This window comes from Sphaerodactylus townsendi, linkage group LG03 (genome assembly GCF_021028975.2).
Source record: "Sphaerodactylus townsendi isolate TG3544 linkage group LG03, MPM_Stown_v2.3, whole genome shotgun sequence".
Classification (NCBI taxonomy): domain Eukaryota; kingdom Metazoa; phylum Chordata; class Lepidosauria; order Squamata; family Sphaerodactylidae; genus Sphaerodactylus; species Sphaerodactylus townsendi.
In genome coordinates, this window is record NC_059427.1 from 35,591,269 (window position 1) to 35,604,946 (window position 13,678).

The 13,678-nt window shown below is 41.3% G+C and overlaps 1 protein-coding gene across 17 annotated transcripts in view; it reads right to left on the reverse strand.

Annotated features, from left to right (window-relative positions):
* The window catches only part of FOXP1 (forkhead box P1), a 641,222-nt gene that overhangs the window by 131,696 nt on the left and 495,848 nt on the right, over positions 1–13,678 (reverse strand). For 15 of the 17 annotated variants that reach the window (XM_048490247.1, XM_048490248.1, XM_048490254.1 and 12 more), the window contains 2 exons: positions 4,555–4,692; positions 2,659–2,748 (listed from right to left, as the gene is read on the reverse strand). In XM_048490247.1, coding sequence (XP_048346204.1) covers positions 2,659–2,748; positions 4,555–4,692 — 228 coding nt within the window. The remainder of the gene's footprint in view (positions 1–2,658; positions 2,749–4,554; positions 4,693–13,678) is intronic. The other 2 variants (XM_048490263.1, XM_048490255.1) reach the window with 1 other exon arrangement.

A 13,678-nucleotide genomic window follows, 5' to 3' on the forward strand; every position in this document is an offset into this window, starting at 1 on the left:
TAGATTTACATTTTAGACATTTTTTAATCTGTGCCTTTTTTATTATAGTGGCGCCTGTTAGCGGGCTATAGCTAAGGTTTGTGTCAGCGTTTCCCATTATAAACCCCCTCCCCCCCAATTTTCATAACTCAGCCGTAAAAATACTTAAAATTTGGGTTTGCGCAATAAAAGGGTGGAAGGGGTAGAGAGGTGCTGGTAGCGAAGGAACTAGTTGGGCCAATTTTTGACATGCTTAAATGCAGCCCAACCCTTTCATAAATACAGGGCCATTTCATCATATAGCCATAGGCAATGGTGGTTGTATGGCAGAGAAGGACGTCCTTTAAAACAATAGGATTTCCCACCATCTGCCATCTCTCTTCTACAAACAAGCCTGTAGTTTTTAAATCAGAAGACAATGCCACATAAAATCAATAGGATATACCAAAAAAAATTGGGATGGTATCTGGAAAAGAACACTCAAAAAGTTTCAAGGCACCTCTTTAGAACAGAAGTTCCTCACAACTTTCCAAGTGTTATTAACACTGGAAAAAAAAATCAAAATAACCAACCTTCAGCCAGCATGATCCATCTCGGATTTTGCTGATTACGGATATATTTCTTAAACTTTGTCATTTTTCATGGATTTTAGACACTGGATACAGTTTTGTGGGTTTCGCTGTTTAGATAAAAGTTCCTCTTTTCAAGCTCAGCTCTCTCTGGGCCAAAGCAGATGTTGCAGTCTTCCTAGTTTCAACATGTGGATGCAGCTGACATTTTTAAAGGCGAAGTTGTAGAGTTTAAAAATGTCACAAGGACTTGATCCTGATTGAACCCAAGGTTCATGGGACCAGGCAATTTCACCTCCCCCCGCAGCAAGTCCCTTTTCAAGCACCATTTGAAAAGATGTCCAGATATTTGGGGGGGGGGGGGGGAGTGGACTCACAGCATTTTTAAATGGCTCAAGTTCAGCTCAAAAATGGCAACTGCATCGATAGGTTAGATCTGTGGAGTCCATAAAATTTAGTCTGGCCCCTGTGCCTCCACTGACAGAGGTAAGGGAAAAGAAGCAAGAGTTTCTTCAGTGGAGGTACCTTGTCTCCGCCGCCTTGCATAGTGCAAGTAGATCCTAGAATGTGGGAATGCATTTGAGGGGATGATCAGTAATCGCTTAAAAAACATCTTTCTAGAATCCTTGTTCACCCATTTCTGCCTCTGAACCCAGATAAGCTTCCAGAAAATGATAAGATTCTCTGGAACATAGTTTGAAACCACTGCTCTAGAGGTAACGATTCAGAGAAAGTGAGCAGTGCTTACATTTTTTCTGAGTTAATGGGACTTCAGAGATTCCTCCGCCTTTACCAATTATTTATGTGGATTTTACGGCTGCTTCACAACTGACATTTCACTGGACAGTCTAAACAAGTTTTCCCTTTTTTTTCCGTGGGAGGGAAGAGGAATAGCAAGCACAAATTAATTGCACTTCCTTTTCCCAGGCTTCATCACAGTGTCCAAAGTCAAGTCCGGACTTCTGCCTCTATGGGAAAATGGCATATGCTTTCTTGGTTACTGAAGACCAAATTCAGGCAGTGTAAGCAAATGAAGGAAAAGCAAGTGCAATATACTGGCGCTACCACTCCTGGCTAATTTTAAATTTCCAAAACTATTAGGAGATAATTACCACTTAAGAAAAACGCCTCATGCAAAAGTATTCTTCAGCATATCCGTCTTGCTCTTGATTTGATCCAATGACTGTGGTTCACATAACAGGCATCCCTGGATTCACACCGCTTTTTAAAAGAGTTCCCAGGCAAAAACTGCTTCAAACAGCGCTGAGGGCCCCTGATTCTTGTCGAGACTACAGTTGTGTGGAGAGGGGACGGAATCCTGTCATGATCCCTCTGCTGTTTTTCTGACCCAAGACACTTCAGAAGGGGTGGGTGATGTGCAGGCAAGTTGCACTTCCCACACAGTTTTGGGCTGGAAAAAACAGCACAGAGGGAAAAGGATGGCTCCCTTCCCCTCTCACACCAGTCCTGACTAGAATTGGGCCCTTGTGGCACAGTTTAAATGAGTTCCTGGATAGCAACTCATTCCTTGAAATGGAGATGTGTTCCCAGGGTGAATCCATCTGTCTTGTCTTGTTTGACCCTTCCACGGGTAAAAAGTCATCAGCCCATCTGACAGGGAAGAGGAAATAGACTGAGTCCACCCACTGCCATCAACTCTTTCTGAAAACAAGGCAACATGTGCTGCAGGATCGGGCTGGAGAAAAGGACAGTGCCAGCTTGTGCACACAGTATCCTATCTGGATACAGAGACACACGTGAAAGTAGACAGGGGCAAACAAGTGTACAACCTCAAGACTATGTTTTCCATCCGCATTTAACATGCCTTTTTTTAAAAAGGCACAAAGTTCTTCAACAGTTCAAGAAAAATATTTTGAGTGACACGTGCTTTCTTCCACAAACTGTTCAGTGTCATAATATGCTGCAGGAGAAAAAAATAAATAAAGAGGAAAAACAGTCCGGGCGTCTAAATCTAAAAGCCAGGACCTGATACATTCAACTCAGTCGTTCAACCATTTATAAGATGAATGACAGTTTTGCAACCACTGTATTTTCCTTCAGGACCTGCGGTTTAAATGTAATGGGGAGGGGAGGGGGGGCGTGCTCCTACCTCTTTAGGTTGTTTTCCTGCATGCTGTTGCTGTAAAAGTTGAAGCTGCAACTGCTCCTGTTGTTTCTTATAGAATTCTTGAAGCTGCTGCTACAAAGGAAAAAAACAAGTGAGAGGGGCTAGTAAAACGAAGTGCGATCTCCCATTCAGGGTCCCCTTTTTTGGTGTAATACACAAACTGTGATTTGAAAAATAGCATCCTTTTATCTGTAATGGTCTGACCTTTAGTTTGAAACTCAACAATAAATTCAGCGCACACTGACTATTCTTGGCATTATCATTTGAAAAGTAATCTGAAAAATGAACTGATGAAAAACATACCATTTTCTACACAAACTAATTAAAATAAGGCAAGGAATGACCTTTGATTGGAATAACAAAGCTAAAACGCCCTTGCTGGAGAGCCTGGCAGAGCTCTATTTGAAACATACACACCCGTTCTAAATCATCACAACATTGTACTATGCTAAGTGGTGTTTGTTAGAGGCCCTCAACACCCCCCCCCCCGCCCATCTGCCTAGCCGCCCCAGACAGATAGCAGGTTTGAGGACTCCATTTAAGGAGCAAGTGAAAAGCGCAGCACCCCCAGTTGGCTTGTAACAGACTTCAGAGTTGCCGCACCTATCATGAATTAACCTCGTGAAACTCATCAGGATACAGAAACCACACAGAAAAATATGGCTTTGAGAATCATTCACAGCATACCTGGCAAAGGCAGATAGCAACCCACAGAACACATCACAGGCTTAAAGCAACGAGAATTTAACACATGGCTCTACTGACCTCAAGAGGCCCTGCGCACAGTTTATCTTGGGATGGTTGGATGCCATACCGAGAAATAACAGCTTTGTTCGCCCCCCAGTTACCTGCGACCCCTTACCAGTCAAGACTGGAAGCAATGCCCTAAAAGAGTTAGATGACTCTACTAAAGGGTAACCGTAGCTTGCTTACGCAGTAAAAGTGAACAGATGGCAATGTCACAGAAGGCATAGGAAAATTAACCCAGAGAAGCACTAGGGCATGGCCGAAAGGCACGGGATGGAGTAACCTTGAGGAGGAGAAGCAAGCCTGAGATGGGATTGCCCGGGTACCTCATGTGTGTTGCCTTGTCTTCTATGGGTTATACATGTAATATAAACAGTAATAATAAATGCAGCACCAACCCTGCTAGTTTTTTTTCTCATTATAGTGCTTCCGCAGATGTTCTGCAAGACAGAAAAAAATACACTTCTACTCTCTCGTTTAATCTGGCCAGTTATAGCAGAACAGTTCTTCCCAGGACATGCTGGACAAAGCACCTGTCGGTTTTTCAAACAGACTGCAAATCTGCTCTCTGACTCTTTGCAACTCTTAGCCTTTTGAAGGCCCATTCTCGAGGCACTCATCCCCGCTCCCCCCACCAGCTTAAAGGCCTTGGGAGACCGAAATCTGGGGTCCCCTCCTCATACGTTTTTTAGAACGCAAAAGACAGCAATTTGCCGAGCTGCACCTGAGGCGGCAACTATTACTCAGCATAACCAAGACTGAAGTGGGGTGCAACTGGCACCGAGGCTAGTATGAACAAAGCGTTCCCCTCCCCCTCCACAATACAGGAGAATGTCTGGTGGTCGGGCATTCTCTGGACCAGTGGTTCTCAACTTGTGGGTCAGGACCCCTTTGGGGGTCGAACGACCTTTTCACAGGGGTCGCCTAAGACTCTCTGCATCAGTTCTGAACACTGCATCAGTGTTCTCCATCTGTAAAATGGATAAATGTCAGGGTTGGGGGGTCACCACAACATGAGGAACTGGAGGTCACAGCATTAGGAAGGTTGAGAACCACTGCTCTGGAGGAAAAGCTTGGTATCTGAACTGGCAGCCCTCCTATAGCTACTAGCCTGGGAAAGAAATGAGTTACCTGCTGAAGCATGAGTGCCTGCTGTTGCTGGAGCAGGACCTGAAGTTGCTGTGGAGTTAGGACTTGCTGCTGGAGGATCTGCTGCATTTGCTGTGGAGTGATAACTTGAGGTGTCATCATAGCCACTGACACTGGGACCTAAAGCATCAATAGAGTGTAAATAACAAGCTTCTGAGTACGGCTTTCTTCAAACACATTTATTAACATCCCTTCTCTCCCCCCACCCCTCCACACACACACTCAAGACAATTCAGCCGGTTCATTTTGGAGATACTTGACCATTTCCCCTTTTGCCTTCCAGTGCTCTATAAGTGGTCTGTCTTATTCCGTTGAAAGGACTAAACACATTTCATTCCCTCCCCACCCCAAACACAGATTTTGCAATAGGAACAATTTCAGAGAAAACTGAACCATCAATTTGTGCGCCTTTAGAGGCAACTGTCAATTCTAACAAATTTTATGTTAATTAATAAGTAAAGCCCTTCCAAAGCAATCATTGGGGAGTCCGAACCTAATGATTTGAAACAAATGAACACACAACCGTGGCGGTATCGAAAACCCGCACCTTGCTCCTAAGCAATTTGAGCAGCGGAGTCCCTCCAACGATGCCGCTGCCATTCCAGATTCACCTAGCATACAGATGGCTTCAATTCTTTCGTATTATGTGAGATACCATTAAAAGCCGCTTTCCATGACATTTCAGTGACAAACAGCTACAGTGATGAACTTGATAGCATTTCATATTTGCAACTGTTAACACGTTTCTGCACGGGCATCTTTGCGAGGAACCTGTACACTGTATCTGAAAGGATGATGTCTTGTTCAGATAAAACACTGACATTAAAATGACAGGCTGTCTTGGCCAAGGTTACACAAATTGTATTCAAGCGGATACTTAATGACAATGCTTTGAATTCTGCAAGCTTTCTAGAATGTAATTTAGCTATTCAAAATAATCACTGCACTTGTGTTTAATTTGCAGACTACATGAGAACCATTTTGTCAGTTCCGGTAACACAACAAGACTATTTCGCTAGAAAACCCACCAGAAAATGAGAGAGAAAAAGGGAAGGCTTACAATAGATTTTTTTTTGGGGGGGGGGGGAGGGAGAGGGGGGGGGAATTGAAAACTCACATGACTTTGAATAGTAATATTTAAGAACCTTACTTTTCTTTAGTTTCAACTCAAATGGGTGACAGCAGAAAACTAAAAGCAGTAAAGGATATACTTTGTTAAAAAGGATCTGCTGTCATCTCATGTATTACAATAAAAGGTAATAACATGTTTTGCACATTTTAATGCATCACGTTTTTAAAAATCAGCAGACAATAGCTGATCAGGAGATAAAAGGATTTCAAAAAAAAATTCAGGAGAATAGTAAGCAAGAAAGAGATGCAGTATTAATTTTATATAACCTAATGTCTTAATATGCAGTTTATCTTGACTTTTTCACATGATTTGTCCTGTCATTTGCATAGCAAATTCTCATTCCTAATTTCACAGTCATTATGCACTGATGTCCTGATTTCTCAGCACCACTAATTTTGATGAACTAAAAATGGTTCCTGAAGGTCAGATTCATGTAAAGTGAACACCCTCAAACATTGGTGTGTGCATTTATGTTCCTGCGTCGGACCCCAATGAAGGCTTTTGCTTGCTCGAGCCAAGACAAACGGTGACTCCCTTTTGACACTTCATTTACGTAACACTAGAAATCCAGACCAAGAGTTTCCAGCATCATTGTCATTCTGAATTTGAATTTCTGCCACATGTCAGAATAATTCAAATAATTTGGAGCAGAGAGTCAAAATACCTCCTCCACCACCCCCAATTCTCAAGATGCACACTATTACAGCAACAATATTTGCATCTGTCCTGGAAGCCAAACTTGTGCCTGAGAAGTATGCTGGGATTACGGTTCTATATGTCCCTTTAATCTTGGACTGTCATTTGAAATATGCTTGGATTATTTTGTGCAACCCTTGATCCAAGTGTGCAACCCTTGATCTACATTTGTCTCACTATTTTACTTGTTTGGTTTTAATTTTTTTATACTACATCAGCGATTAGATGGTATACCAGTCACCTTACATAGAAAAAGAAAAGAAAAAAACAAATACAAAATACAAAATACAAAGCAGCAACCTCTATCCCCCCAAAAATAACCATTAACCCACACAGTGACATTTAATGAAGAAATGATCAGAATACAAGAATAAAAGAAAAAAATTCTAACTGGTTCCCATCCTTATATATAATATTTCTGACTAACTAAACCCATTAACTCCTATACTAGCTTATGTTGTTATTGTTCCCATCTTCTACTAATATCAATTTATTTGTACATAACCAATGTATATCAAGCAACAAAAATATATAACCTTTCACTTTATTTCATTCCTCATTCTATCTGTTGCAAGCCCCTATGTTATATACAACCATTTTCAAATTATTGAACCATCGATTGTTACTCTAATCCCTTTGGCAGGGATATCTCTACCTCTTTATATTACTCTCTATAACATGATTTAGAAAGAAAAGGTAACAGAAAGTACAATCAGGTTATCTGAAGATCTTTTTGTTCTTATTGAAGAACTTTCTCATGTTTTGAACATATGTGATCTTCTGGTAGGCTCCACTGAAGGTGAAGCCCAACCCCACAATCAACATCCACCTAAATGGATTTTTCTTCTTTTTCAAAGCATCTGTGAAGATTTGTGTCACTATTTTACGACAGAATTTTCTTGCTGTAAAAATATGGGGATGGGAACAGGGTGACGGAGTTGGTGCGGGGTTGCGTTAGTGTATTTGCCCCCTTCGCTGGCATAAAGAGTACCCCCACCAGTGAAGAGGGCAGATGCACTGGCAGCTGGGTTACCCTCAGCTCTGTGGTGGCAAAACCCAGAAAGAGTCGCCATCATGGAGTAATACTGGTGTCAATTTGGATGCCGGCATTGGGGGGAGGGGAGTGCCCCTGGGGTGGAGTTGATGTTAGCTGGCTTCCGCCTGGGCTTTAGGGCTGGGAACATGGCGACTGGGGCCATCGACCTATGCCACCTGAAAGGGTGGTATAACTCCATTAGCCTTTTGGTGGGCTTTCAGGTGGCTGGGGTCTTTTTTATATATAACTGCTCCCTGTGCCACCTGAAAGCCCTCTGGAGGTGGCGGGGTGGTGCCACCTCAACTGCCTCAGGCTTTGGATTGGGCTACCCCAGCTGTAACTTATTAGGTGAATTTAAGGCTTCCATCACACATAAAGAAGCAATTAGTTGGTAGAGACCTGGGGATGGTAGTAGAGGCTATACTACTTTAGACTATACCAGGGGATCACATTTTAAATGCTCTCCCTGCAACAGAAACTCCCCGCAACTAGAGGCAGCAGCAAGGGGGAGGGGAAACAACAGTAACAAGAGCAAAGAGGCAGCAGAACCTTTCTCCCTATGTGTGTTTTCTATTTGCCTTCAGGGATAACACTGCAAAATATGACCCTTCAGGTATACTCTAGTCCAGTCTACCACATCAACCTTCTACTATCTCACTAGCACATTCCTGCCCTCAATGTGAGAACCAGAATTCCAAAGGGCATTAAACTCCCACAGACTTTCCTGGAAGCATGATTTCAAGTCTGATTTGTACACAGGGAATGCCATGTACTTCATTTATACCCCATCTTTCTCCCCAATGTGGACCCAATGTTGGCCTCTCTACCATTTTGTCCTCACAACAACCCTGTGAGGTAGATGAGGCAGAGAGTCTGACTTGTCCAAGATCATCCAGTGAGCTTCCACAGAAGAACCGTTGCTCTAACCACTACGCTACACTGGCTTTCGAGTTGCAAGTGGCATTAGGGCAAATACTAAAAGCACCAAATTAACTGACAAACACTTTGAGAGATTACAATATTTCCTTCAAATATCACACATATTGGATTCAGACGACAAAAAACCAAACTGCAGCGATTAAAACTGCACTTGGACCTATGACAGTTCAGCAGATAATTCTCTCCTCTGACTTTGGTAAGGGCAACAGCTGCTGTCAGAAGTTACAATCCTAAGAGTATTTTCCTGGGAGTGGGCCTCACTGGCTAACCTGGGACTTACTTCTAAGTAGACCTGCTTCGGAATACTCTCTACCTCATCCCATATGGTTAAAAGCCCCACGTCATCAGTTTTTAAGCAGCTGCCACCTCTCCCATTGTCAACATCTACCCGAAGTTAGAAAAACAACACATTAATCTACAGCAAAATCGTTTCCAGGTTTGCTTAAAGATTTTGTGTTGTTTTTACTTCAAGGTGGATTCATCCACACCCTCAAGAAGCTAGGATTGTTTTTCAGTGGTAACGTACAACAAGAAATAGGTTCCAGGTTTACAATAAAGGCTGAAGTGAGACAACAATGTGAGACGGGCTATTAGGGGACCACTGTCCAAATTTTAAGCAAATCAAACAGAATCTAAAATGAAAGCCCAGAGAACTCTGGGTATGTGTGTGCGTGAGCGAGAGATGCAAACCTTCTTGCCGCTTGGCAACTGTGGCTGTCCCCCACCCTTCTAGATGCTTTCCACCTCCAGGATAAGAAAGATAAATTTGCCAATGTATCTGTTCTCTTCAGGGAGAACAGTTCCCGGGGGGATGGAAGGATTTTGAATGAACCAAGGACATGAAGGGGAAAAGGTTCACCAATTACTTTAGCCCCTTCCCACAGTATACCACTCCCCATTTCAAATGTTCATGCTTGTCATTGGGTTTTTTTGGGGGGAAAGGGTAGAGAAGTCAGAATACTCAGGTTATTGTCCATCATACAAAACGATAGCAAAAGAATGATGCTCTTGAAGCCCTCTAGGATATCTATAGGATGCCCAGCCAATGCTCTGCCACTGGCCCAATGGTCCGACCAACAGTGCCTTGCATAAATCTACCCAGCAAGTTCACAGCAGAAAAGAGATTTCAGCCAGTGGTTTTCTTGTTTACAGATCACAGTCTCGGTCTTCTAAGCCCCTTCTTTACATACCTGCAGTATAGGAATGGAAATATTGACGTATTTTGCAGGCGTGTAGCAAGAATTATGGAAAGCGCTTTGAAAACTCCACAGCACTATCTGACTCCTATCTATCATCATCAAAAACACCAGAACTGCACAAAATTGACACAGAATTTAGCTCAACGGGAAGGTGACAGAAATCTTTCACGGCGGCACGTATTAATCCATATCCTTTATTGGAAAGCAGCTTGGAGCAATTAGTTCCTTTTGACTGTAAAAATATGGCTTCAGTGAATAAGGTAGCGTGCTGAACGCCAAACGGTGATATGTCCTTACGACAAAGTTTAAATTACAACGGATAGAAATTGAGCACCGATCCTGCTGCAGGAAACTCAAGATGGTAATGTAGTTAAGTCTTTAAACAAACACACACAAATGGACCTGAAACTACTGTGGGGTGCGCGCATGTGAGCACACGCAGCAGATTAAGAATTATGGGCTATATATCCACTCTCTTAACTTCCAATGTCCAACTCCTTCATGTAACTAGTCCCTAGTAATACTAGGATTCAAAGGGCATGCAGCAGCAGTGAGAGGCTATTATAGCTTACACTTTATTACCCATTACTACAGAGGTCATTAGCGGCAAGAGTGATTGTACCGGTCTTAACCTATTGATCATTCTAACTACTATCATTTAATCCTGTGTTGAATGTCTGGAAAGCCGCTAAAGGCACACTAGAGAGAACAGCCTAGCACTGAGAAATATAGCCAAACCTTGGGAATTACACTTTGATTCATAAAAACTAGCCAGTGGTTTAAATCAATAGTATTTAAAACAGTCATGTAAGTTCTTAACTACAGTCTCTAACATTTATGGTTCCCTGTTTGAGTGTATTCTGTCAAAACTGTACTTGCTTTAGATACTACGGTAGGCAATATACTACATATTACATCCGAATGAAATAAGACACTACTGTCTGTTCTTGGCCCTTAGCTGGAGCCAGTTTAGTCCTGGATGGGTAAAAATGTGAGAGAACCTTTCACAAACAACACATGCTGGTGCTGTTGTTGTTGTTTTTTTAAGTTACCAAGACTTTAAACAGGTTCTATTTTAACAGGAGGAAAAAAACATCAGAACTGAAAACATTTTTAAACCTTTAGAAGACGCAACCAACAAACCATTCAGGGTGGAACATGTTTTTACTAAGAACGCTTGGAATAACCCAATGGTGACCCGTCCTGAACTGTGCATGTTTGATAAATTTTATTAATCATAAGAGCTGATAAACCAAACCTATTCCATTAAGTTTCTTTTTCTTTCTTAGAAATGAGTGTAGCAGTTTCGGGCTCAGTGACTCCAGGGAGCTGGAACTTTTAACTGGGGCTGAGATACAGACAAATGGATTTCCAGAGTGCTAACTTTCCAAACAGGCTTACCAAAAGAAAAACAGCCCTTAACTCAATGGCCTATTTTAAATTTTAATAAGGCGGTACGTTCGGTTTGTTTAATAAACTACATGCAGCCCTGTTGACAGATACTCACAGGGTGTGGTAAGTGCCAGCTGCATTTAAAGCTGAAGGTGAAGGGGAAAAAATACAGCTGCTGCTTAGCTATTAGAATTCTACTAGTATAGACCTGCTGACATTCTAATACTATCAACAGCAAAAAAAGAAAAGAAAAGAAAAAAAGCCTTTAAATGCAAACGACTGGCTCCAAGTTTATTTCTCCAATTGCGAGGCAGCCCCGTTCCTTAAGAGTTCCAAAAGTATGACACGCACACACTCCCCCGCCCCCTCAACACCCCCGGCTACCTCACTTCTCCCTGGGAAAAAAAAAAGATTCAATTATTACAGATTTACATTTGGCCCAAGCTGATATTCAGTATACAAAATGGTTTGATTTGACACAGAGGCAGCTGACAAAAGGGAGTGTCAGGAAATGAATAACAATTCCCAGAGGGAAAGCCCTGTTCCTCTGTTGCAGCAAAAACAAACAGGAGTCTTGTGGCACCTTAAAGACTAACAAGGTTTTTTTTTAATCTGCCATCAGCTTTTCTGTACTACAACCTTACTTTGTTAGATGTATTTTAAATGAATAAGCATCTAGTTTTTTTACCTTTTCAGACTGAATATTAAATCAATGCTTTTCACAAAGTCAAATTTGCATAACCCTGTTAACTCAAAAATGCCATTTTTACTTATAAAAGTCTCCACAATTCAGGGATATTATCATTATTAGCTGTTTCCCTACGTAGAGGTACACAATTACTCACACACACACACACACACACGTATGTATGTATGTATATTTCTGTTAAAGAAATAGTTTTCAAATGGCATCTTGATTTCTTGACTAAATTGGAATAGATGGGACTGAAATTATTGCAAAAGGACCCCACGCCTGACAGCTGCGGGGCAATAAAGGGAATGCACTGATCAACAATATCATCAGTGTCTTTAAAAACAAATAAATATACAGTTTTTGGAACTGTCCAAGCAAGTAAGAATAAAACACTCAGCACAAAGCTCAAGACTCAGAATGTTTAGTTACAGTCTAACTTTTACCCTCTAGAAAGTGATAAATCACATTACATTATGTGTACCTCCCCCCCACATCCCCCCCTACCAGGATAGAAGAACATTTCTGACACAATATTTCAAGTCTTCAAAACAAAAATAATTTAAAAAAAGAAAAAGAAGCCCCACACTGCTGGAACCATTCATGTGGAAACCATGTTTCCGTTTCATTATGCAAAATGGAATTTCTCTTCGAAGACTTTGCTAGGTTTTCTTTTCGTAATAGTGCACAGAACGACAGGTACTGTTTATTATATTAATGTAAAATCAGTTAAGTAGTCAGTCATTCGCATAACTGTTCTCTTTTCAACAATACAACCTCCTATTAAAAAAGGGGGAGGGAAAAAAGATGAGGGGGGTGACTTTACAATTCAATTAGCATTTTATTTTTCTCATTTCGATTATTACGTTTCACTAAGGGTAGGAGTTTGACCACAGACATACACAATTGAACAACATGAGGTTTCCTGACTTGGGAAATAATTCCAGCACAGCTTTCCTTCCCTGATGATGGGGGAAAAAAGAAAGAAAAGAAGATGATTTAATATTTGTTTACAGCATGAGACCTGTGTGGAAGTTGATCCCACCTGCCACTTCTCCTGCACAGAAGGCACCCTACTTAGGTATCAAGCTAATTGTTGAAGCCATAATACGTAGCCATTTAATTTGCATACAAATATAAAGTTTACATAAATTAAGCCTCTTCTGTTTTAAGGTATGACGAATGAACGCTACAGCGAAACAGACACAGCAAAACTACCCTGATATTAGGAGAGCTGAGGGGACGGAGCTCCCTAATAAACCCTTTCTAATTGCAACCCTATCTGAATAAAAGAAAACTTCCTTCACACCATTATAAGTAATTTCACAAAGAGCAAACCCCACCCCAAATCTTTAATTTCCCTCTTTCCCAGATACACATTGTATACACCTGCAAACCTAACACTCCCTCCCCTAATTAATTTTCCTATAACACCTTACCTGATTTTTAAATATATGCAGAACTATAGAAGGAATTTTAATAAAAAGCCATAATAAGCAGTATTGGACAACGATGCAATGTAACAGACAAATTTTAATCAAGCTATATTTTTTCTGTAGCAGGTATTAGAAAACACAGCATCAGCAACCATTATAATAATGCACACTATTAGCCTGTGGCTTTGATTTCTTGCTACTTCTATTTTTTAATATGGCTTTATCTCTTCTATTTTTTTTGGGGGGGGGAAATAATTTCTCGGTGGGGAGGTGGAGTAAACAGGGAAGTATTCCAGCTAATGGAATATTAATACATCTTTGAAATATGCATCGTGAACTTACTAAACTAGTTTAGTCTTAATCAGTCACAAGAGCGTCAGAGGAAGACAAGATGCATTCAGCGTCTTGTTCAGTTAAACGCTCATTTAGTGGTTGTCACTTTGTTCAGAGTTACAACCTTTGCAGTACTTGTAAAAGTTTATTTGCCTGAAGTGTGCTGCATTTCACACCTATCACAGGCACCTTCCCCTCTGTACATTAAAAACTAATTTGCACGGGTTGTGCAGATCTGTAATGAGAAAACAT